Here is a 26,717-nt window from a genome sequence, read left to right as displayed (position 1 = left end):
CAAAGATAAATGTTACAGCCTACAATTTTACAATATTTTACAAACTTTTACTGGAATACCAGACTAATAGCAACAATAAAATGTTTCAATACATTCCTTAAAATTAAGAATTTAACAAATTTAGGGAAGAAGCTTGGTGAAATTCTGAAGAATTCGGGAATTATGAATGAATTTAAGAAAGTTAAGTATAGGTATTCATTGATAAATACAAAATAGGTTTATAATCCTGGCAATAACTGTCATCTTTTAAGAAAGACAGCGTTTGAGAAATTCTGAAAGGACTGAAAGAAAGTAGGAGAGGAAATGAAGACAGATTCCTGACCAGGAGTAACAGGATCAGTGACAGACAGTAACTGTGAACTAAATTCATTGTAAATATGGCAAAAGAAAAGAACATGGGTAGAATCCTCAACAGAACTGCAAAGACAAAGTTTGGATTTCGAAAGATGGAGATAGGCAAGTTTAAAATTTAAGGAACTGTGTCCTGTTAAAAGAAAGCTAGAAAACATGTTGGGAGAAAACCATTTACAAGTGCATTTTATTAACAAATGCAACTTTTGGAATAAATAATTTTATGATTAAACCTTTTTGGAAGTGAGACCAACAAAATTGCCAACAGACATGAAGAATTTTTAAAATTTGTTGTTTTTCTTGTTTAGGATTGGAGTACATGTCAATTTGAATTCCATTGAATTCTGCAGGGTTGTTGTTGTTATTTGGTTTTTAGGAGCATTAGTAACTAAGGCCATATTGCTCCGGGATTTGCGCCGGTGGTCATTCCCTGACCTTTCTGCATCCTCCGTATTTGGTGGTCACGGGCTCAAACCCCGGTCTAATCAAGAAGCATGTGCTATGCACTCCTGCCCACCCGACTACGGAGGCGCCTAATTCTGCAGGGAGGCCTTTAAGACTGAAGTAAGAAGATCCACATAAATTAAATATAAATCCAAAGGTAGTGAACCAGATCGAACTTGTAGGGCAGAGGTAGAGACGGTACTAGGAGGAGACTGTGCTTGATTGAACCAAGATTGGATTGAACTGTAAGCAATTTAGTGCATCTAAACCAGGCTGTAGCAGCATAAGTGGTAATTGGTAAAGCAACAGCTTTGTATAGCATATGCAAAATCTTATGGTTCAGACCAGTCCGACGGGAAATGTGAACAATTTGAAAGACAAATTTTCTAATTTTGTCATATAGGTGATTCAGATGGGGAAGAAAGGTAAGGCAATTATCAAGCAGTAATTCAAGGAATTTTTTGGTAGTTACAAAAGGGAGAGATTTACCATTAATTTTTATGAGTGGAGGATGAGTTGGAGAAAGGGTGCCTTTGAAGACCATCATATAAGTTTTATTATGAGAAATAGTAAGTTTCTTAAGTGTTGACCAATCAGAGAGTTGTTGAAGAACAGAATTCGAGCTTTTCTTCTAATGAATGGTGAGAATTTCCATAAAAAAACTAAATCATCCGCATATACAACTGATGAATAATTTGGGAAAAACAACCTTTAGCAACCATTGGTTGAGAACAAGGATCCAAGGATAGACCCTTGTGGATGTCCACGTAAGACCTAAGAAACTGTATGAAAATTTGATGTAACCTTGACAGATCTATCTGAAAAATAATTCCTAATAAGATTTTATAGGTTAGCTGTGCAGTTCAGAGTTCTAAGATATTCGAGGGCGCTCTCCCACCAAAGAGAATCAGTGGCACCCTTGAAGTCGATAAAAATTGCCATTTTCAGCATGAAAATGCTGAAAATGAAAATTCCCAGATTGAAAACCATAATGATTACTGGAATAGCTGTCTCTGTCCTGAACCAAAGCCAGGATTCCATATGAGATCAAACGTTCTAGGGTCTTACCAAAATTAGATAACAAAGTGATAGGTCTGTACTACTGGTGAAGATCAGGAGACTTATCAGGTTTCAACAGAATTCTTAAGATGGCAGATTTCCAGGAATTTTGGAAAAACAGACAATTGTAGACATTTATTATATAAATTTAGAAGAACGTTTGAACAACAGGAGTGAAGTTTTATCAAGAACTCCTCTTCAATAAGATCTTCTTTGCCAGGATACCCATTAGGTTTAATCCTGGCGATGGCAGAAGGTAATTCATCAGGGGTAAAAGGAACAACAACTGAAGAAGTAAAGGAATTAGTATTAAGTGATTGAATATGTTTATGACAAGGCAAATCTAAAAGGGGATCATCAGGTAAGAAGAGAGCATCCAGAATTGAATTAACAGTATCTGTCCAAGAAAAATATTGAGTATAATTACTTATAACAGTGTTATAGATAACAGGAACATGTAGCTTGTTTCTAACAATTTTGTAAACAATATATCAGGAAGTTTGATTACCGACATGAACAGATTTATTCCAGGTGTCAACTTTGGATTTAGCAATGAGTTTTGACATATTGATGTTTTTTGCTAAGATGGATTATGCAGAGTTGGTTAACATCATCAGTTGGCCAAGAACGTCTATGCCGTTGATAATTTTTTTCGGGTACAAAAAACTTCACGACGCAAGATTGTCAATTCTCTGTTCCACCAAAGGGTAGTAACAAGTTTTTTAGATTTCCTCTTAGTAGAGTTAGAGTAAGTAGCAGCTCTGAGGAGAGTATATTGTAAACAAGAGTAGCACAGTCAGCTGGAGACTTAATTTCAGAAACTTCAGGAAAACAAGAAAATTCAGAAATCAAAATTCAGCAGACTCAATTTTCTGGGATAGACGGTAAAAAAAAATTCCAGGATAATCGATTTCTCGGTTAATCCAAAAATACATTACGTCCCCAACGTACATATGAGATACGTTACGGGACTTCTTACAACTCGGGAATGACTAATATAATATTGCTACTATATCCCTGATATGCCAAAATTATAAAAACCACATAATATCCTCAGAAGAATGAAGAAAAATAGTTATATATATTTTAATTAGTTCAATTAAATTATCTGGGGACAGCGGTGAAGTAGCCAGAGTGGCACATCATCATTCTTCTCTTTCTTGGTGATTCCTTTCTACTTCCTTGCACCATATGGCTAATAATAATAATAAGAAGAAGAAGAAAAGAAAACATAAAAGGAAGAATAAATGCATGTTATTGTACTTTAAAAAATTATATTTATTTCGTAGCCCATTGGTTATTATAGTTGACTTCATTGGTGCCGCTCCCTTCACCGCTTCTTGTATTCTGTTTAACGTAACGTAAGTCTGAAGCTACATAAGTCTTGGACTTACTGTATCGAAAAATGTTCAGCAACCTACGTAAAAAGTGTGGCGATAGATAAAAAATGAAAAAAAAAAACTTACGACCCACTACTTGCGTGTCCAATACGATGCTTTCCTTTATTTTTTACGATGCCGATTTTAAATCGAATAGCTTCCCTTTATTTTTTAGTGTCGCATATGGTTAATAGTCATTAGAGATTTAACCGATGCACCGTTTTCAAACATTTGAATAATTTCAAGTTTTTGTTTTATTGATTTCTAAACACAAAAAAAGGGAAAAAAAATACCGACATCCCTGACATAAATAACGAAACAAAATTTGTCCTTTTGCGGTGCAACGAAAAACAACAATCGACCCGACACACTAAAACAAACTAAACATTTGCATTACGACACGACTTACTAAACAAACTAAACTGAAGATAATAGGTACACTAATCTCCCAATGATGACTTATAACGGCATTTCTTGTTGCTTATTTACATTGGAGACCTCCGTAGCCGAGTGGGCAGGAGCGGGAGTGCAGTAGCATACGCTCTTTGAATTAGACCGGGGTTCAAGCCCCTGACTGCTGAATACGGTCGATCTGCCAACCCGCACTGGACCAGCGTGGCAGATTATGGTCCATTTCCCTCAGCATGAATTGGTGAGGAGGCTACCACCCTGCAGTGGGTTGATAATGGCTGCACTTTACTTTACTTTTTTTTTATTTACGACTTGCAAAACATCTGTTTATACCTATTCTAGTTATTACTTGAATTTTATGATTTCTGGTTGATTTTTTTTTTTTTTTTTTTTTTTTTTTGGAGTCTTGAAGTGTCCCGGTTAATCTGATCCTAGTAAATTGAGAGTCTGCTGTATTAGAGAATTTTTGCCAATTAACAATTCGCAAGGAAAAACCAGAGGAGGTGCTAGTATACCGGGAAGAAATGGAAGGAACAGGTTGAATCTGAAAGAAAATTGTACAATGATCAGAAGAAGCCCAATCAACACAAATTGTCTGAGAACAGATTTTGTTTAACATAGAGGAAGATCAGAGCATTAAATCAGTATTGGTCTGGCTAATAGAAGAAGAAAAAGTAAAAGGTATATCAGGTTTGTTAAGAATATTAAGTTGGTGCTGCAGCGTAAAATCTCAAGAAGACAACCACAAGGGTTGGAAGAAGAACAGAACCAAATCAAGGACTTGGCATGAAGATCACCAGCTACAATAAAATTTGCAGGGCACAAGATTCGGAAAGCATGGTCAAGAGAAGAAAGAATTCCATCCAATTCATCTTGAGGAGGGCAATAAACTGAAAAGAAATAGATACTTCCAAAGGAACCCGAGAGATATGCACAAGTTATAAATTGGGAACTTAGATAGCCAATCAAAATAACCTCCAAAACATCATTCAAAAGCACGATAGCAGAACAAGGATGTTAACTTGGAGCATATGATTATTTTGGTTGTAAGAAAACCAGTAATAAATCCATGCAAATAATAGGGCTCCTGAATTAACAAAATATCAATAAATTTCTCTAAAGAGACTGCTGAAATTCATCTGCAGTTGACTATTAAGTTGAAGAATTTTAACAGAAGAATTGTATGTGTTATGATATAATTATGATTTGAATTTAAGGATGTATTATTCATGTTGAGTATGATTCCTTACATTTTCTAAAGCTTGTATGTATTTAGGTAACATCTCAGACTGAATGTGTATGATCCTTCTTTTTTTTTTACACTTACAGTTGCAGCAACAAGGGGGGGGGGGCTGATCTTTATTATTGACAGTCCCTGAAGTCATGTCCAGTATGGGCACTGTGACCTAAAGATGGAACACCCTGAGAACAGGAGGCAGTAGTGCGTCTGTAACCAAGACATGAAAAACACCTGGTAATCACTGTGAAAGGCCTACATCTATGAGAAGATCAACCAATATAATAAACGTTCTAAGGAGATAGCAAGTTTATATATTCTTGGAGAAAAGCCTAGAATCCAATTCACAGTTTGTCTAGACTTTGAGGAAATACTAAAATGACAGGTAACTTCCTTAATGAAGTCATCAAAAGAAAAACCTTGTTTGCAGGTATTCTGGTAGGTAAATTAACAATCCGAGTGAGGTCATTACTAATTGCAAAAGCCTCAGCAACTCAACCAACTGGGTCTGTGTGAGTAGAAAATGTTAGCCAGCTAGAGTTGTGAACATTAAAATCATCAAGGAAAGTTACCTTACTGTTAGGAAAGTTGGACTGGAAAAAGTAAATTTCAAAGATAGGAAGCCAAAGAGTTGTTTGTTTGTTATTTGGTTTTTAGGAGCATTAGCAACTAAGGCCATATTGCTCTGGGGAATATGCGGTGGTCATTCCCTGACCTTTCTGCATTCTCCATATTTGGTGGTCACAGGCTCGAACCCCGGTCTAATCAAGAAGCGTGTGCTACGCACTGCTGCTCCTGCCCACCTAGCTATGGAGGCGCCTACCAAAGAGTTCCAAATGATTAGTGGAGATGGGAGAATGTTAGAGGCAACAGACGAATTTGACAGAATGGGTTAGAGGGATTTTAAGCCAGAGAAGATCAAAAAGAGGAAATTGCAAATTATCAAGTCTCTAATGAAAATGTGTATTCCACATATATTTGGAGTGAACAAAGAAAGGTTTGGGAGGATTAGATCTTTTTGCAGATAAGCTTGTTCAATTAGTTTCATTTCATGATGTTTTTAATAGTAATAAAAAATGGAGAAGACATGAAGTAATGAAATTTTTGAATATGTTTTGATTATGTACACACGGGAACAGTATACCCAGCTCCTTGATATAACATGGTTTCAACAATGCCCTTCACATACACACTGCTCAGGCTCCTTCCAGTCACTATCTGGCAGAGTAGAGGCAGCAAGATTATACACTAGCTGATCTGAATGCCCTCCTAGAGAGTTACTGATAGGTTTGGTCTGGTGGACTATCAAATGGCTGGCCTGCAAACACCATTTTAGACCTGTACCCTCGAAATACAGCAGGCCCTCGTTATAACGCGGTTTGCTCTACACTGATTCGCTATAATGCTGTTCTTATATTATAACCCATATCTCACTCTAACACCGTCACAGCTCACTATAATGCTCTTTTACCAGCGTACAGATTAAATTTTTGGCATGTTTAACGAAAACGATTCATCTGATGTAGTCGATAGCTTGAAAATGAATAACAAAACAGCATTAAAAATGTTTCCCATGCTGACTTGCGAAATTTTCTTCCACTCTAATTTAATTGCAGTAAGGTGGTTTGTTACGTAGTTCTGAGATCAACATTTTAAAAAATGATCAAGTATATTGCTTGTAATATTTGCATTATATGCATTTATCCGAAGTTTAGTCATCACTCAGTACAGTGTTAGGTAACGGACAGTTTACTCGAACATTGTATAATAATTAATGCAATGCAGTTACAGTTTCGAAGATGAATAATGGTGGATAAGAATTTAAAAGCAACAACGTCTGGACAGGGTACGAAGCCTACTGAGGTAAGAAAAAGACTGAATTTTAAATTTAAATTATACGTTTTGAAGCGAATCAATTCCTTTTAACAAGTGGATGTGTGCAATTATTTAGGACTGGCAGATTCAACTGTAAGAACAATTATAAAAAATAAAGAATTGATTTTAGCAGTGGGAAAGACTTGCAGTGGCTGTTCCACTGCAAGCAAGTAAATTGGTTATGGAATAGGCCGGCTATTATAATTGAAATGAGAGACTTCTAAACAATTTTATTGAAGATAATATCCAACACACAATTCTGTTAAGTTAAATATTATTAAATAAAAAGCGATTAGCCTATATGATGATGTTGTTGTTGTTATTTGGTTTTTAGGAGCATTAGCAACTAAGGCCATATTGCTCCGGGATATGCGGTGGTCATTCCCTGACCTTCCCGCATCCCCCGTATTTGGTGGTGACGGGTTCGAACCCCGGTCTAATCAAGAAGCGTGTGCTGCGCACTGTTGCTCCTTCCCACCTGGCTACGGAGGCGCCTCCTATATGATGATCTAAAGAAAGCTCACCTTAAAAAAAAAAAAAAATGTGGAACCATTTAAAGCTAGTAAGGGCTGGTTCAATAGATTTAAAATTCTGGGAGAAGCCATAAGTGCAGATCAAGAAGGAGCTGAAACTTTCAAAAAAAGAACTTCTTAAAATTATTGAAGAGAGGTGTTATACTTTTCAACAAGTTTTTAACATAGATGAAACAGGACTTTTTTGGAAATGAATGCCTGAAAGAAGTAAAAAAAAACATGCCAGGCTTCAAAGCGTTGAAGGATCAGTTGACTTTATCATTGAGTGGTAATACTGTGGGGGATTTTAAAGTAAAACTCCTTTTAGTTTACTAGGAAGAGGGCCAAAGTTCAACCCAAAATCGACCAAAGATACGGAAACTCGACAGCACAGGGCATTGATTAATAGATTCCTGATTTTAATTGGCATTTTAAATTTGATACGTAATGTAGTTACTTACCACATAATTATATACATATGTAATGGAGAATATTTTTATCTACAGATTTTTAATATTAAATATTTTGACTGACATTTGGCGTCTTTTCACTACTGTTTATTATTTGTGAGTTGCGGTGGTATAGACCGCGATTCACAAATACATATGTTATGTACGCTCTGTTTTTCTGAGATGAATTATCAGCATTAAGCGGGGGTCACCTGTATATGGAAGACTGGATCTCACCGTGATGCCTGTCATAACCTCAGAAGACATTGATCATAGTGCATGATGGAAGAGTTGGGGGGGGAGCTTTGCTCTGGAGGCTAAACATGTGTTTCACCCATTCAAGCCCCCCAATAAGCAGAGTGGTGGTATTGCACTGGTTGATGAGTCATCTACCACCTAGTATTGTCTGGTGACACGGAGGGCAGAGGGACAGCATTCTTCTGTGTAGTGTTGATGTCACACCTCGGGGCCCCTATTCACACCTGGGTGATCACCTCCAGTATACCAGGTGCAGTATTTCCGGACCTGCACGTGGGAGTTATGTCCAGGATTAATAACATTCCCAACATTGCAAAGTGCAAGCAGAGGATATGGTTGTTGCAGAATGACTGGACTTTGCTGAAATTTTGTCTATTTATGTCACTGAAATTTGGTCCACTTCATACAAGGTTCACTTGAATATCAGTTTCATTAGCATTTTAGACTCCTAGATAGCAAGCCCAGCTTGTTATGCCTGTGACAGCCTCAAAGACCTGTAATAAATTATTTTGATTATTGGTCATAATTATTTATTTTGATTATGATTCTCTATTATGTCCATCACTAATTATGATAATATATTTTTATTTCCTTTTATTACAGAATACTTATTTAATTCCATATTACAGAACACAAAGAAAAAAGCATTCAGTATAATGAATGATCATGTTTTTTTTTTTTTTTTTTGTTTTTTTTTTGAAATGCCATACATCAAATTAAGGGAACTTACAAAAATGCAAAACTAAAATAATAGCCATGTTTTTTGATGCCCAAGGGCTTTTTTCTACTAAGGTAATTGCTGAGTATTAGTATTAGATTAGCGATATAATGTAAGCAAGCTACAGGCTTTTACTGCCAAAAAAAATAAAAAATTAAAAAGTATATAAGAAATTTTTCACGACCCTCATCACATAGGTATTCGCAGGTCCAATTGACCTGTGAATATCTTCAGACTGTCAGCCTCAATTACCTGTTGTGAAGGCAACTTGTTCCAGTAACATCTCTGGCTGAAAGAAAACTTATTACAATCTAGTCTAAACTTCTTCCCCTGTAATTTGAATTTATGGCCCCTAAAATTTTCTGGAATTCTTTATAATAATGAAAATTCAGCCTTTATTCATTTTACTAACCTCTCAGAGCGTGATAAACCTCAATCAGTTCCCTTCTGAGGTGCTGTACCCCACATAATCAAGGTTCTTCCTGGTATAGGCATCCCTTTGTCTTTCTCACCATGCAAGTTGTCCTTTTTTTTTTTAACCCCTTTCAAGAAGTTGTGTGTTTTTTCAAATGAGGTCTCCCTTCTTGAACACAATATTCCAAATGCAGCTTTACAATTGCCTTATACAGTGGGATTACAACCTCCTTCCTACCTTTGCAAAATATTGTGTGATAAATGTATAGGACACCATGGGCTTTTACTTCATGGTGGCAGTAGTGGTGGTGCCAGTTGTTTAAAAGGTTTGCTATTGTGATTTGGTCATTCCATTTGGCTTGTGAGAATTGAATTCCAGTTATTTGCAATTTTGTAGCTACACTATCTACATGTATCTGCAATATTGATCAAGAGGATGAGTAAATATTTAATTTGAATTGATGTTATAGTACTCTACAATAATTACAGTTCAGTTTTTTTAATAAAAAAAGGATTAAATTTTACTTGTTTCAGTTGTGCTATACGATATGGTTTACGTTGGTACATATCAAAAATTTTAGCTTTACTGTTGTTATTCTTTGACTTTTCCTAGGTTGATGGGATGCTCAGATAACAAGAAAATTTTCATAACCAAAAAAGCCCAAATTGCTGTGCATTCCATATAACAAAGCATTTACTTATCTTCTTGGTAAAATACAAGAATAAAGCAGAGTGGAATTATTTATTTTATTAATTTAATTTTTAATTTTTCAATTTATTTATTTTTTCTATATAAAGTGGATTCTATCAAAAAAAGTTACACAAACTTTTGATTCTATACTGTGCACACCGACTTTGAGAGATGTGATGTTTTTTACAGCTGTACTTTTCAAATTTTAGCACAATTAGTGAGGCAGATCAAAAGGGATACTAAAGAGATGTTAAAATTCATATTTACATCACCCTATTTGGTGTTTTTTTTTTTTTTTTTATTGGTTGTAAATGTATACCAATGCAAGCCCATCTGTGGATTAAAATTGTGCATTTTGCAGGGCTATCCATTATCTTAACAATATAAGAGACATAATAATGAAAAATCTATAATTTTTTTTAAATTACAACAATGTAATAGAGCATGGACAATCACAGCTGCCTCATTGGTTCAAAAAGGCAATGTGTTGTATACTTTGTACACTGCTCATTGTATAGCTAAGAAAAATAAACAAGAATAAAGAAATTTGAAATAAAGAAAATCGTTTGTACCTTTTTTATTTTTAACATTATCTAAATTTTTCAGTAATATTTATCTTTCTGCAAAAAGTTACACATGCTGCTACATTGGTACTGCTTGTGCTGACAGTGAAAGATCTGATTTACACACATACCTCCATGCTTTTTGAAATCTAACACAGTTAGTGATGTCAAACCTGTAATAAAGGAATACTAATATTTACATTTTTATTACTTTAACACATATTCTACTCCCCCCCCCCCCCATATTTGAGAAAGTGTGCAAATCAGTTTTGAAATATTAAGAAATAGTAACGTTTCAAAATGCTCGACATTCCAAAAATTCATAAATGATGATTGAAAAGTAAAAGTCTGGAATTCATAACTAAAAACGAACAGTTACTTTTAGCCTGAGCTGTAAATCAAAACTTAATATTTTATTAAAAGTTTATTCTTTGCACATAAACTAACCTCAACAGAAGGCAATAAAATAAAATAAAAACATGTACCAAGCTATAAATACAGCTTGGTACATGTACCAAGCTTTAAATACAAACAAATTGTTGATACTAATAGTCCAAAGTTCATTTTTATTTATTATTATTATTTTTGCTGAAAATGCACACCATGTTTGAGGATTAGATGTTTTTTAATTGACTGTAGTAATGGTTGGTTGTAATAATAATAATAATTGCCTTTAAATTGCCTTTTCTTATATATTTGATTTAGGAATCATTTTTTAATGTTTTTAGGCCAGTCATGTAATAAGTTGGGACAGTACTCGTGTCTTAGATGCAAGGTATGTTTAAAAACTTTACTTGGTTAATAAATTTTTCGGTGTAACATTTCATTTTGTAATATTATTATAATATATCAAAAATCTATATCTATCTATACATTAAAAGAGTTTTCCTGTTAGTGATATTTATTCAAGCCATTGGGAGAAGAGTGCGAGGCAATTACGCCACTACAAATTCAATTATTTATTGACAACTGCCTCCATAATGTTTGCCAACCTCGTGCGCGTGATTCACTATCTAATGTTTGATGTTTCATTGTAACGTTTTTTGTATATTAATGAATATTCTTTGTAAGTCCTGCTGTTTCGGATGCAACAATATTCCTCATGTATTATGGAACCCGAAGCAAAAGGTCTTTTCCTAATTAACCTATGTAAAAGCAGATAAATAATTACATAGTGATATTGGCTGAAGTCCAGTACAATATACACTGGCAGGCACTTCGATGAAAGCAAGGAAGACGGCAATAATTGACAGGTGAAGGCACCTCCTTTTTTTGATTGTTTTGTGTCAGCGAGGAGGAGGGGCTTAGCTTATGTAGGGTTTTATCCCTCCATCCCGCTGTTTTAAATTGGGGAAAACGAGTTCCCGATTAAAAACGGTGGCAAATGTGGTGAAACACACCCTAGGCATATTAACGTAGGAGGACAGTGGGCGGGGAAAGCAGTGGCATCTGCCAATCACTGCTTTGTTCCCGTCCATTTGTTGAAATATGGGAGTCAACTTGTCAATCACTGCTTTCCCATTGTGTTGCTTGCCGCCATGTTGGAGGGTGTACACCGCCCGCGAGTTTTACCGTGATATTTATTTGACTTTGAGAATGCCGAGCACTACAAATTCACAGGTAAACAATTACATAGGTCATTTCAACCATTAGATATCGACCAGTGCACTTCGACTGGTCTGTCTTTTACATAGCAAAGATTTGACTTACTCCATATACCTCTACATTTTACGTTACATTTACGTAGAAACCTTCTGTCTGATCAACGATCAGCAGTATGAATTCCGTCAGTGTCAATCCACTGGTGATATTTTGGCTTATGTTACTCATTTATGGACTAATTCAATGGAAAGGTTTGGTGAAACACAAGTAGTTGCTCTTGACATCTCAAAGGCTTTCGATCGTGTTTGGCATAAAGGTCTTCTAAACAAGCTTCCATCTTATGGTTTGCCAACTGTTTTTAGTAATTGGTTATCCAGTTTTCTCTTTGATCGCTCACTGAGGGTGATGATAGATGGCTCTCTGTCTTCTAACTTCTCCACTAATTCCGGTGTCCTCCAAGTTTCAGTTCTTTCCCCCACTCTTTTGCTCTTGCATATTAATGACCTTCTTCCATTGACTGGAAATCCTATCCATAGTTTTGCTGATGATAGCACATTGCATTCCTCTTTCCATTTTGAGAAACCTTGTCCTGCTCAATCAGCTTCAACTTCTCGAAAATCTGCTACCAATTCCTTAAATGCTGGTCTTCAGGTAATTCTCCAGTGGGGCAGAGACAACTTAGTTGATTTCAACCCTTCTAAAACTCAATCTTGTCTTATATCTCGCAAAAAGGATTCTTCTGCTCCTATGCTTATCTTTAGTGACACTCTGATTTCTAGGCAAAATGATATATCTCTTTTGGGGATTACCCTGACTTCTAATCTCTCTTGGCACAAGCACATTACAAATATTGCTTCCTCTGCATTTAAAAAACCTGGCTTTCTCTTTCGCTCTCGGCGTTACTTTTCTTCCAAACAGCTGCTCACTCTGTATAAATCGCAAATCTGCCCTGCCATGGAATGTTGTTCCCACATCTGGGGTGGTGCCCCCAAAACCTCTCTCAGGCTTCTTGATCCCATTCAGAAGAGGGCAGTTAGATTAATTAATGATTCATCTCTAACAGTCTCTCCACTCGCTGTCTCATAGACTTACTGTTTCTGCTGCATGCCTCTTCTATAGATACTTCCATGGGCACTGTTCTTCTGAATTGGCTTCTATAATTCCTGCTCTCTCTCTTTCAAAACAGTCCGAACACGTGCCACCACCAGCTAGCACCCATTTACTGTCCAACTTCAAACTCACAGGACCAACTTTTCATCTTCCTCATTTATTCATTCAACTGCAGTTTTCTGGAACAACCTTCCTGTACACATATTTCCTGAAAATTAGTCTACAGAAGTTCAAGTGTAATGTCAACAAATATCTTCTTTCGTCTTCTCAACCTCCAACCCAAGCACAGTACTAAGTACTATAGGTTCTAATACCTCTTGTGTTTGCAGTTTTCATTAAATAAATAAATACTTTCTGTAGTATGTGATACAGGATAGAAAAGGTATCAAATGTATATGCTCAATCGTTGAGAGATGGATTTTCCAATATTAAGCCCCTTAGACTCAATCCCATTGGCAAACCAAAAATTTGTGTATTTACTTTGTCTTGAAAGGTGATATAGTTGGTTTCAACTAAAAGTTTAATTAAGTCAAAAATTTCTTTAATAGGAAGCTTCATATAATTAATCAGTATAGAGCTATTATTTTACATATCCCAAAGAATATCTAATGTGTATTCAACATTTACATTTGTATATAAGGAGGTAACATCCAGAGAGAGAATAAATTATCATTATCACCGAGTCTACGGTCCTTAAGGTTATTAAATAATGTATCGTAGTTTTTTTATCCCATATTGTATCTCCTGTCTAAAGGGTTTTATAATACTATAAACATGTGACTAAGATTGAAAATACTGAGTTTCTGTAAGGAACAATGGGCCAAATAGGAAATCTGTTCTTATGCAGTTTTACTTGACCAAAAAGTGCAGGAATGTTGTATATTCTGGCCTTCAAAAAGAGGTTACCCCCCATTGCTACTATAAACCCAATTGGGGTACAAGCTAAGGATAGGATACAAAACACTACACCAACCAACAATAGTAACATCAAAAATATATATATATACTTTATTTCTGTCCCATACGTTGAACAGTGACACAAGCAGCTTGACAGATTCTTTAAACATACTGAATTTAAGATTGTGGCCAGACCAATATGGAAATTACACTCTATACTGAACAATCACTCAGTCCTTTACTCTTATGCGACATAAATAAATGACTTGGTATTCATTTCTTGCAATGATTGCAACTCATCTTACCAAGGTTCTTTGAGGCGTCCTCTCATTGTCTGCATAAAACAGCACGCATCCTCAGTTCATGCTTCTCATTCAGCAGCATCAGACTTGGCCTTTAACGAAAAACATACACTTTTATTTAACAAGGCTAAAATACTTAGTGTCCAAAGTAATTATATGAGACTGTTAATTGCAGAAACTGTTGAAATTAAATTACATGAGAATTTTCATCGTCCATATCTAATCACCGATTTGTAGTCTTCTGTGCGCCTGTGCAAAGACAAATAATTGCGGCATTTCACACGCATGCGTGAAGACAATCTCTCTATCTAAGATTCAAACTCACACAATCCATATTTTCCATTCCTATGATCATGACATATGGTCGAAAAGTATTGTCTCTTTCTGGAAGAAAAATCATATTTCATATTTATGTTTAATTTTTGAATTGTGTTCAATTGATTTTTTGCTGTAATCATTTTCCATTAATCTTTTATTTGTTTTAATTTCTGGAGAGTATCATATAAAATAAATAAATTTTCTGTTTATACTTTGGGACGACCAAATGGTCAGAGAAGTTCACAAGATAGACAGAATACAAGAAAGAGCACCGTATTTAGCAGACATGGACTTGAACCCTGGTCACTCATGGCATGTGTACTTATGCACCCGCACACTGGCCTCATATGGAAGTTCTACGTATCATATTGAGGTAAATTTCTCTTATCCGTCTATAAATATTGATATCAACGTAGAACATATTGAGAACCATAGTCCTGGATAAGGGGGTGATTACCCCCTGTATAAGGCAGTGATCGGGCCACACCTTGAGGACTGTATACAGGTCTGGAGGCCTTATTTTAAGAAGCATTTAGATTGTTGGAACGAGTACAGAGAAGGGCAACAAGATTAGTGAATGGAACAAAGGGGTGCTCTTACGAAGAAAGGCTTAAGTTTTGCAAATTACAGTGTCTGGAGACTAGGCACCAGTGAGGTGATCTGATAGAGGTGTATAAAGCCTTGAATGGTTTGAGCATGCTCAAACCATTCAAGTCTTTATACACCTCAATGCCTTTATACACCTCAATTCCTTTATACACCTGATGGGATTCTTCCTCTTGCTCAGGAAAGACAGATGAAGGAAAAACAAGATGCAGGGTATTTCAGAGACTGCTGGGAGTCATTGCAGTACAAGTAAACACATGGGTTGTGTTAGGTAGCTAAGAATAGGAACAGGTGCATGTATACTTGCGTGTACACCAATGCTAGGAGTTTGGTAATTAAATTTGATGAATTTGAGTTATTGCTCAAAAAAAAAAAAATCAAAGGCAGATATTGTTGGGATATCAGAGACGTGGTGTCACACAGATATAAGGAATGCAGAACTGGAATTTGGGGAGTACAATGTGTACAGAAAGGATAGACAGGACAGGATAGGATAGGAAGGGAGGAGGGGTTATGCTATTAGTTAAGAAACACATAAAATCCAAGGAAGTGAAGCCAGTCGACATCGCTGGACAGTGCAGTCTCGAGTCAGTTTGGTGTGACATAAGCATTGGGAGATCAAAATTGAGAGTAGGAGTGTGCTATAGGCCTAATGACTCTGATGAGTATAATATGTGCATGGAAATAGAGTAGGCCAATAAATCAGAGAGTCTCATAATGGGGGATTTTAATTTCCCAGATATTGACTGGAATTTGTGGATTGATCACTCACACACTAGCAAGGCTTTTGTGGATTTATTGGATGATTGTTTTCTACATCAGTATGTTTGGGAAGCAATTAGAGGGAGTAATACTCTTGATGTGATTATCAGTAGTGATTCTTCATGCATTAAGAATCTGCAGATAAAGGAACCACTAGGTGGCAGCGATCACAGTGTGCTGAAGAGGGATTTACTCAAAGAGGTAACTACATCAGGGGTAAAGGGAAGGGTTTTTACTTTTGTAAAGGCGACTACGATGGTCTGAGACAGTATTTAAATTTTATACAGTGGGACCAACTGATGATATTACCAACAGCAAATTCAAAATGGGAAGCATTCAAAGAACTTATCTTGGAAGCTACTAGGCTTTACATACCAACTAAGAAATATTGTTCAAGGTTTAGGCCTAAATGGATGTCAGATGAACTAATGAGACATATGGCGGAGAAGAAAAATGCATGGGATACATATAAATTAACATGTGACACAGAAGCCTATGATAGATGTAAGCTGATCTGTAACCAAGTCACAAAGGAGGTTAGGCAGGGAAAGGTAGATTACAGGAAATCTTTGGCAAACGATGCAAAGAAAAACAGAAAAAAGACTTCTTTACTTATGTAAACTCTAGAAGGAAGGGGATGAATCAGATTGGTCCACTTGATATCGATGGGTCAACTGTTGATGATCCTGCTCAGGTAGCTAACAAACTGAATGAATATTTTGCATCGACATACACACATGAGGAGTTATTCAGCGAGGGGAATGCCAGAGGTGTATCTAACTCTGGCAGTAAGCTAGAGAATCTTGTAATAACTGAGAGAAAAGTGGAGGAGAAATTGTTGAAGATAAATACAAGAAAGGCACCTGGGGTGGATGGGATCTATCCAGTTATATTAAAGGAGGCAGCAAAGGAAGTAAGCAAACCCTTAGCCATAATTATGAGCGCTTCCTTGGACTCAGGGGAAGTATCCATGGACTGGAGATGTGCAAATGTGACCCCAATTCACAAAAGAGGATCAAAGGGCGACACAAGTAATTACAGACCTGTTAGTTTAACTTCTGTTCCTGGAAAATTAATGGAGGCACTGGTTAAAGAAGCATTGCAGGCTCATCTAGACAAGACTTCAGTTATCGCTCAGACACAGCATGGGTTTGTTAAGGGGAAGTCTTGCCTGACCAATTTCATTGGATACTATGATGCAGTCACAAAAGAACTGGATGCAGGGAATAACTTTGATATTATATACTTGGATCTTAGAAAGGCTTTTGATACTGTTGCACATGGAAGACTGCTGCACAAATTGGAGCAGTGTGGCATTGGAGGCAAATTGCTGCTGTGGATAAAGGGTTGGTTGAGGGGGAGAAGATAGAGAGTGGTAATCAATGGACACTGCTCATCGTGGACTAATGTTATTAGTGGAGTCCCTCAGGGTTCAGTATTGGGTCCATTATTGTTTTCTGTATTTATAAATGATATTGATGATGGTATATCAAGCTTAATGTCCAAGTTTGCAGACGATACGAAGGATGGCAGGGTTGTCAAGGACACTACTGACACTATGCTACTGCAACAGGATCTGGAAAGGTTGAGCAGATGGGCTGAGAGGTGGCAAATGAAGTTTAACATTGACAAATGTAAAGTACTACATATGGGAAACAGCAACCCCTGAGCAACGTATGAAATCTGTGGTACTACACTGACAGTGGTAGAGAATGAGAGGGACCTGGGGGATGGTTGTGCAGGCAGATACGAAGTTTTCTGAGCAGTGCAGACGGGCTGCAAGAGTAGCTCATGGTGTATTGTCAATGATATATAGGAATTTTTCTAGCAGGGATAAGGAGGTGATTATTCCCTTGTATAAGGCAATGGTCAGACCACACCTAGAGTACTGTATACAGGTCTGGAGGCCTCATGTCAAGAAGGATGTAGAGATGCTGGAACGAGTACAGAGAAGGGCAACAAGATTAGTGAATGGAACAAAGGGGTGCTCTTACGAAGAAAGGCTTAAATTTTGCAAATTACAGTGTCTGGGGACTAGGCACCAGCGAGGTGATCTGATAGAGGTGTATAAAGCCTTGAATGGTTTGAGCATGCTCAATGCTGATGGGATTCTTCCTCTTGCTCAGAATAATCACCTGAGAGGGCATAAATTCAAATTGAGAAAAGACAGATGTAGGATAGGCACCGGTGAGGTGATCTGATAGAGGTGTATAAAGCCTTGAATGGTTTGAGTGTGCTCAATGCCGATGGGATTCTTCCTCTTTTTCAGAATAATCACCTGAGAGGGCATAAATTCAAATTGATACAAATTTGATACATAAAATACAAAAGACAAATTTGAAACATAAATTCAAATTGAGGATAGATGTGCGGAAATTTGCCTTTAGCCAGCGGGTATTTGGTTGGTGGAACAGACTTCCATTCCTTTTTGTGGAATTTGATAGCCTAAATAAATTTAAGGCTCAGCTGGACAGGTATTTCGAACGAACGGCGGAGTGAAATGGGGGTGGTTTTTTTTTTTTTTTTTTTTTTTTTTGGCTGATGCTGCTTAAGCTTGCTTTCTGGCATCATTTGCCTCTGCTAATGCTAAGAGCAGTGTCCGTTGATTACCACTCTCTCTTCTTCCACTCAACCATCCCTTTATCCCAGTGGTGAGCTGTGAATATTTTAGCAATGGGCTCGCAGTTTTGCCTACTTTTTGATGTCTGCAGCTGATGATGTCACGGAAGTAACGTCATCCGCTGTAGGCTTCCGCCAGAGGTGCTTCCGATGTTGACACTACTAGTCTGCGCGGAGCACTCACTAGTAGTGTGATTAGAGCGTGTGGATGCATTTTTCGTGGCCGGTATGATATCTCCAGTCAGCCTGATCATCATGCCCCCCTCTACGATAATACCTGGATGTGATAGTCTCTCGAGTTCTAAGTTTTTAGAATTTGCTTAATATGATGTCACAGTCATACTTCCCGAAGTAAGTATGATTGCAACAATACAAGTATTTGTCATATGACTGCAACAATCAATACAAATGTTTGTCAACAATTTATTTTTTAATCTCGCATTTTCGTAACATTCCATTATTAGTTTCCCCGAACAGCTGCGTATGTCGCTTCAACTACAAGATTGGTATTTCAATCGACGCTGTTTTCTAGACATTTAGATACGTTGCAATCGCAAGTATACATCTCTTACTTTAGTTATCATAAATCCGTTGTATCTTGTCTTCCAGAAATTATGAAAATTTGCAAATGATCAATAAAATACAGTATTTACAATACCAAAGCTCTTTTATTTTGTAATCAACATACAAATGAAAATATCTAAAAAAAAAGCGAAGGATTCACATAAAACCATCTACCACTTTTTTATTGGTCTCTCTCTCTTTTTTTAACAACTAGGGAAATATAATGGATACATTTTTTTTTTCCGTGATAAAATTTTAATACTGCGAATAAAAAATAACAAAATATTTCCCATATCACAAAACATTCTACAATATAAAAACAAATATTAACATAAAAAACACTCTTCTAGAAATGGTACACAAAAATCACAGATTACATGAAAAAAATTATTATACAAATATTCAAGAAAAATTTATTCTGAAAATTGCCATATGCAATTTACTTCTTTATATTTTTTGTCCATCTTCTGCTTTGCTCAATAGCTGAGTGATGGTTTGATGTAACAATCTGGATCAAATTGAAGCAGTGGTTTTCCATTTAGATGCATGGTCATCATAATCTGCAACGTATTCAATTGTCACAATATTATTCATTTATGCTGAAATCCCACTCAGCTTCAGCACTACTAATCGCAATGGTTTCAAAGATATTTCTGGCTTTCTTAATTGAAGAGGGAATTTCACTCGATTTTAAAGATAAACTATCTTCGACAAAATCTCTAAAATCATTAAATTTTTATTTCATATTTTATCAGAAAACTTAAATTTTTTATTCGTTTTTCACCGTCTTGCCACGGAAACGAAAGTTCTTTCATATATCACGATTCCAGGTAGCATATGTTTAAAATTTCTGTCAATTCCTCATCGTCAATAGTATCATTATTTTCTTTATTTAATTTAAAATTACTCTGTTGCATTAATAACTTATCCTTAATAACCTGTCACGAGGTAATTTTTTAATTCCTTCAATTCGATTCCTTCAAATTTTTTTAACTTCAAGATGCTCTCAATTTTAGCTTCATAATTTCCTTCAGAATTTTTTAAATTAGCGATAGCATTGATAGTTAAAATAATTAATTTATCTGCTTTTACTATAGTGATTCTGTAACTTTGTAAAGCTTCTGAAAGGTAAGAGAGTTCCTGCAGGATGTCGATCATTAGTGCTAAATCGTTAAGAAATTCCAGATTGAAAAGTCAGTTTAATAATCCAGAATATTTAACTTTCTGATTCAAAATGTTTGCACAAAGCAGGATAATCCCTCCAATCCTCAATTACCGTCCACAAGCTACAAGCTTCCCATCCTGGCCCGAACGAATCCCGGAAAAATGTTCCATTTTCTTGTTATTATTATAATTAGATTAATTAAGTAAAACTCCAGATCAGTGATTGACAAGTGCCATTCACTGCTTTCCGCCCTCACTGTCCTCCTACGTTGATATGCCTAGGGTGTTCCCCCCCCCCCCCCACTTGACGATGTTTTTAAATCGGGAACTCATTTACTGATTTTAACATAACTGGATAGGGGGAAATACACCCTACCTCAGCTAAGACCCCCCCCCCTCAACGACACAAAGCCAGAAAGTAAACACCTTCACAATAATCGCCTTCACCGAATCACAAAATTCGAACGTACAATCAATCTGTTCCACAACGCACACTGCCCAGAAACAAGTGTTACCCAAATAATAGAGTTTAGTCTTTAAGTATTATTATTAAGATTATTTAAAGTATATTAAGATTATTATAATACTTAAACGTTTGATTATAATTTGTTATGATTTTTTGCAAATTTTAATTTGTGTTTTTGATATAATTAAATTGTGATTGCTATCAGTAATGTGGTGTTTGTGAAATAATTGTATTCTGTCATGATTTTAGCATTAAAAAATAAATATTTCCTTTTGTTTTCTCATATTGCCTTCTACAAGCTGCCTGTCGTGGCCCGAACACACGACCCTTATACGATCCTTAATTCGTGCTGGTCTTTTAGAGATTGGTGATATAATGCATACAATGTTTTTTTTTTTTTTTTTTTTCATTTATGCCTGTATGCCATTATATTTTGGAACATTTTCTTCACAGTGAAAGCCTCGAAGCAGTTTCCAAATCTGCCAACATTGCATCTTTGGAAAGTTTACCTCAAAGTTGCTTCATTCCTCCTCCACCCCTCGACATCATTACTGTCACTAGTTCTGAAACTGCAAAATATCGGAATCACTCTGATATTCAGCTACTGTGACCACGTAAACATAGACAGGAGAAAGTTACTGAAACGCCTGGATCACTCACTTCTCCGAAAAACATATGATTTCTTGTCAGAGTAAAGGGGAAACCACAACACGGGTTGACCAGTGGCTATTAACCGTTTCAGGAATCTTCTTAATCCTCTGACTGACTATGGAAAGCATATTGACTTGTGCGACTTCTCGGTGTGGCGCCTCCGTAGCCAGGTGGGAAGGAACAGCAGTGCGTAGCACGTGCTTCTTGATTAGACCGGGGTTCGAGCCCGTCACCACCAAATACGGAGGATGCGGAAAGGTCAGGGAATGACCACCGCATATCCCGAAGCAATATGGCCTTAGTTGCTAATGCTCCTAAAAACCAAATAACAAACAAACAGACAAACAGCGACTTCTCGGAATGAAGTTCCATGGTTTTACGGCCACCAGTAACGTGGAATGGTAATCCCTTTCACCCTTAATTTGTGCTTTCTAATTACCTAAAGGCCAGCGGTGAAGACAATGCGTACAAAGTTGTCTCTCATAATACGTCGTCGGAAATTATTTTAAATGTTTCCGTAAAAACCAAGGAAAATTTTAAAAAATTCGCTATGAAGAAGTTCGTTAACCAGGGGTTCGATGTAATTAACTCAAAAATGAAGCAATTTAAAAATATATGATTGGGCGATTAAAATGCTGTGGATGGGTTCCCACTGTCCTCACCGTAGTTCAGGCTCTGGATACTCAATAGTTAAATTCAGGATTTCATTTATAAAATAAATAATCGTTTGAACAATGGGCTCGCAACTTTTCAAAAAAAATAACAATGGGCTCGCAAATTTTCAAAAAAAAATAACAATGGGCTTTTGCGAGCCCACTATAGCTCACCACTGCTTTATCCACAGCAGCAACTTTCCCTTAATGCTATACTTGCATCCTGTTCCTTTGTGACCACATCGTAGTATTCAATCAAATTGTTAAACAAGATTTCCCCTTAACCAACTCATGCTGTTTCTGAACTATAACAGCAATCTTGTCTAGGTGATCCTACATTGCTTCTTTGACCAATGACTAAACAGGCCAAGCAAGCTGTTAGTTCTGTGCATGTTATCCTCACTCATGCAGAATGTCTGTTAGTGTTCCTCCCTTCATGCTGGAATAAAGCAATTTGCTTGTTTCTTTTAAATACTAACATTTGAAACTAATGTATTGATGTACTAACATTTGAAAAATCTGAAAACAGTTCTTCAATCTAATGTACCTCACATCCATGTGCTGAGGTTATTACTCCTAGATGCGTTGAAAAATGTTATATGCAAATTTATTTTATCAACAGTTTTCAAATCTTCCACCACCATTTTGGAAATTGATTACCATATCAGACTAAACCAGAAGAATAATTCTGACCTGATCATAGGCATTTCTATTGCAAAGTAAGTGGAGAGTCTAAAACAAAGAGGAAAAGATTCTGTTCTTTTGTTCAGTGAGGAAATACTGATACTTTATATCTGCATGTGACTACATAGTGCACAAGTTCCCATTGAGAGAATTGATGTACAGTGATCCTTGGTTGGGGAACTGACAAGTGCACAAGAAGCTTTAAATATAAAAAAAAATTATCCGAATTCATGCTTAGCATTTTAACAATTTCTCATAGTGATGAGAAATGTTCAACTTGGTTAGAAAAACAGAAACTGAGTTCAAATCTTCTCTTTCTGATGAATCTTTGACTGCAAATCTTACTGCATACCATTGCAGTCAACTGATTCTGACTGTATTGGTATGTGATAAGGATCAGTGTCAAATAGAATACTGAAATAGAAATCCACAGACTGGAAAATGTTAGGTAAGGTAATGTATAAAAGCAAACTGTACAAGTAAACAGGCCTGCGGCTTTATTTTAATATGAAACTAGGGGGGTTCGCCCATCCCTGAGCACACTTTTCTACATAAAATGTAGAGTACACGGAGTAAGTCAAATCTTTTCTACGTAAAAGACAGACCTGTCAAAGTACACTGGTTGATTTCTAATCAGGAAATGACTTATGTAATTATTTACCTGTGCATTTGTAGTGCACGGCATTCTCAAGGTCAAATAAATATCACGGTAAAACTCCAGAATGGTGTACACCCTCTAACATGGTGGCAAGCAAAACAGTAGGAAAGCAGTGATTGACAAGTTGTGACTCCCATATTTCGACAAATGGACAGGAACAAAGCAGTGATTGGCAGATGCCACTGCTTTTCCCACCCCACTATCCTCCTAGGGTGTGTTTCGCCATATTTGCCACTGTTTTTAAATTGGGAACTATTTTTCCCATTTTAAAACAGCAGGATGGAGGGATAAACACCCTACATAAGCTAAGACACCCCTCCTCAATGACACAAAATAATCAGAAAAGGGAGGTGCCTTCACCTGTCAGTTATTGCCGTCTTCCTCGCTTTCATCGAACTACCTGCCGGTGTATACTGTACTGGACTTCAGCAAATATCACTAAGTAATTGTTTACATAGGTCACTTAGGAAAAGGCCTTTTGCTTCGGGTTCCATAATACATGAGGAATATTGTTGCATCTGAAAGAGCAAGATTAAAATATTTACAAACTATACAAATATTTAAAATATTTACAAAATACTAAACCACAGTATTTACAAATTTACAATATTCATTAATATACAAAAAACGTTACAATGGAACATCAAATGTTAGACAGAAGATCACGTGCACGAGGTTGGTGAATGTTATGGAGGCAGTTGTCAATAATTAATTGCATTTGTAGTGACATAATTGCCTTGCCCTCTTCTCCCATTGGCTTGAATAAATATCACTAGGAGGAAAACTTTTTTAATGTATAGATAGACTTTATGTTGTCAGTGAAACTAAATTTCTATTGTAGTCTGGCTTTATTAAAAAAAAAAAAACCCTCCTACTTTTTCTGAAAAACTTTTGTGTCTTCCTCCTGATTTTTGGGAAGTACTCCTGTTTTTTTAATTTGCCCAAAAACCTCCTGTTTTCTTCTTACAAATACCTGATTTAAGTTTAACATGAAGTTTAGTGGTAAAGCTGTATTGCTTGTTAATAAGAATTATGTAACAGAATTTTGCTTACCTTGTATGGTAAGTAAAATTCTGTCTTACCTAATGCCTTATTAGCATGACACTGCAAATTGTTGCAGGAGTCCTTCTTTGGTACCTCCATCCTGTCTATAAAGGGGACTTTCTTATAGAATCAGATACAATATAAAATGGAATTTTTAGAAATTATAAATGCTGACATTAAAGAAAAATGATGATGTTGGAATAAACTTGTGAACATTTATTAAATTAATATTATTATTAGTAATAGTACTGGCAAATGATGCAAGTAAGCAAGCTTATGCAGCATCAACCAAAAAAAAAAAAACTTATCCACGTCATTTGTCCATCCCTTCTAATAATATATCTAATTTTTCTTAAATTTATTCAAACTATCTGCTTCTACAACATCAGATGGTAGACTGTTCCAACAGTTACTCTCTCTGACTGAAAGCAAATTTTTGCATTCTCTTTGCAGCTCTACTTATTTCAGTTTGAGTTTGACTGCCCTGTGTGTTTTTAGAAAGAGTTAGAATACCAACATCAAGTTTTCCCAAATCATTTTATAGATTTAAACACCTTAATGAAGTCCCTTTGTAAGTGCATAGTTTACAAGTGCTGCAATTTACAGAACTGAAGTCATTTGTGGTAAGAGTACCACTGTGTCCTTGACTAATGTGCTTGCTCTTCTCTAAACTTCTCTGTACCCATTCCAAGAGATCCACATCATTTCTTAAAATGAGCTCTCAGAGCTGTATGTAGTACTGAAGACGTGACCTAACCATTGCCTTATACAATATGTTAATCACCTTTTTTGTTCCTCCTGGCAAGTTCCTGTATGTTATTGACAAAACCATATGAGCTATTCTAGCAGCCTGCCTGCAGTGATCAGAGACCTTCATGTGTCAGACTACATTTATCCCAAGCTCTCTTTTATTCTCCACTATCTTGAGTATAGTGCCACCTAACTGGTATGCTATTCTGGGATTACTGCTGCTATATGATGTGAGATTGGCAAAAGAGTAAGGAAAGACTTCGAATATGTAGGTTGCAGATCTTGAAAACTAGGCACCTTAGAGGAGACTTGATTGATGTATTTAAGGCTCTGAGCGGCATAAGTAAAATGAATGAGGACGAAATTTTCATCGTTGTAAATGATTCTAGAACTAGTGGTCATAATTTCAAGTTATGGGGGGGGGGGAGTTGTTTAGACTGGATTTCAGGAAGTTTTATTTTAGCCAGTAAGTTATAAATTACTGGAATAAGTTACGTACATGGGTGGTAGAGGCTGACAGTTTGGGGAAATTCAAAGGTCAGCTGGATAATTACCTATGGGAGGAGGGAAATGCATAGGTTGTCTATTTACTTTTCTCTTGTTATTTTTTTTTAATTTTCTTCTTATTTTTTTATTTTATTTTATTTATTTATTTTTTATTATTATGTTTTTTGGCTGGTCAGCCCATCTACATAATTTATCTAGGTCTTTCTCCAGTAGTATGCTTGATTCCTGTTATTAACCACCCTGCCAACCATTATATCATCTGTAGACTTAGATGATAAGCTTGATACACCTTCATCAGTATTTTTAATATTGTATTTATTTCTAATACTGTAAATGGCAACAGGCCCAGCACTGAACTCTGAAGGACTCCACTGATAGCATTAGTCCAAGAAGAGCAGTGCCAATTTATATTGGACTTTGCCCATCATGACATTAGTCGCTCATGTGCCATAAAAACCAGTATAAATCAAAAGCCAATTTATAATCACTCTTTGCCACACAACCATCTCCCTTTATCCATAGAAGTAACTTTCCCTCAATGTCACACTGCTCCAATTTGCTGAACAGTATTTCACATGAAACAGTGTCTGAAGCTTTACTGAAATCTAAATATATGATGTTAAAATTATTATTTGCATCTGGTTTCATTGTTACTACATCTCCCTCTTAATGATGCATGCTGTAATTTTCGTATAATTCCATTCCTGTTAAGATGATCCTACTGTACCTCTTTAACCCATTGATCTCCTTTGTGAACAGGAGACATATTTGCACACCTGGCCTCTGAATCTAAAGATGCTCTCATATTTATGGCCATGGGTTTGCTTATCTCTTTTGCTGTTGCTTTTAATATAATTGGATAGATTCCATCACTCCAGGTACTTTATTTACTTTTAGCTTCAGCAAATTCTCTTGCACTTTCTTCTTGGTTATGACAGGGTCACTTAGCTCCCAATTATAACTTGTGCTTCTGGTATTCCCATCTTTAAGAACTTCCTC

General features: G+C 36.3%; 1 protein-coding gene across 3 annotated transcripts in view; it reads left to right on the top strand.

Annotated features, from left to right (window-relative positions):
* Noa36 (zinc finger protein 330 homolog Noa36) overlaps positions 1 to 26,717 on the top strand; it is a 301,471-nt gene that overhangs the window by 198,111 nt on the left and 76,643 nt on the right. For all 3 annotated transcript variants that reach the window (XM_090382073.1, XM_090382072.1, XM_090382074.1), the window contains one exon: positions 11,090 to 11,136. In XM_090382073.1, the coding sequence (XP_090238199.1) occupies positions 11,090 to 11,136 (47 nt within the window). The remainder of the gene's footprint in view (positions 1 to 11,089; positions 11,137 to 26,717) is intronic.

This window comes from Mastigoproctus giganteus, chromosome 9, assembly GCF_048544385.1.
Source record: "Mastigoproctus giganteus isolate SK-2022 chromosome 9, ASM4854438v1, whole genome shotgun sequence".
NCBI classification, from domain to species: domain Eukaryota; kingdom Metazoa; phylum Arthropoda; class Arachnida; order Uropygi; family Thelyphonidae; genus Mastigoproctus; species Mastigoproctus giganteus.
Note: the sequence above shows the minus strand (reverse complement) of the source record. Positions and strands in the feature narration are given on the sequence as shown.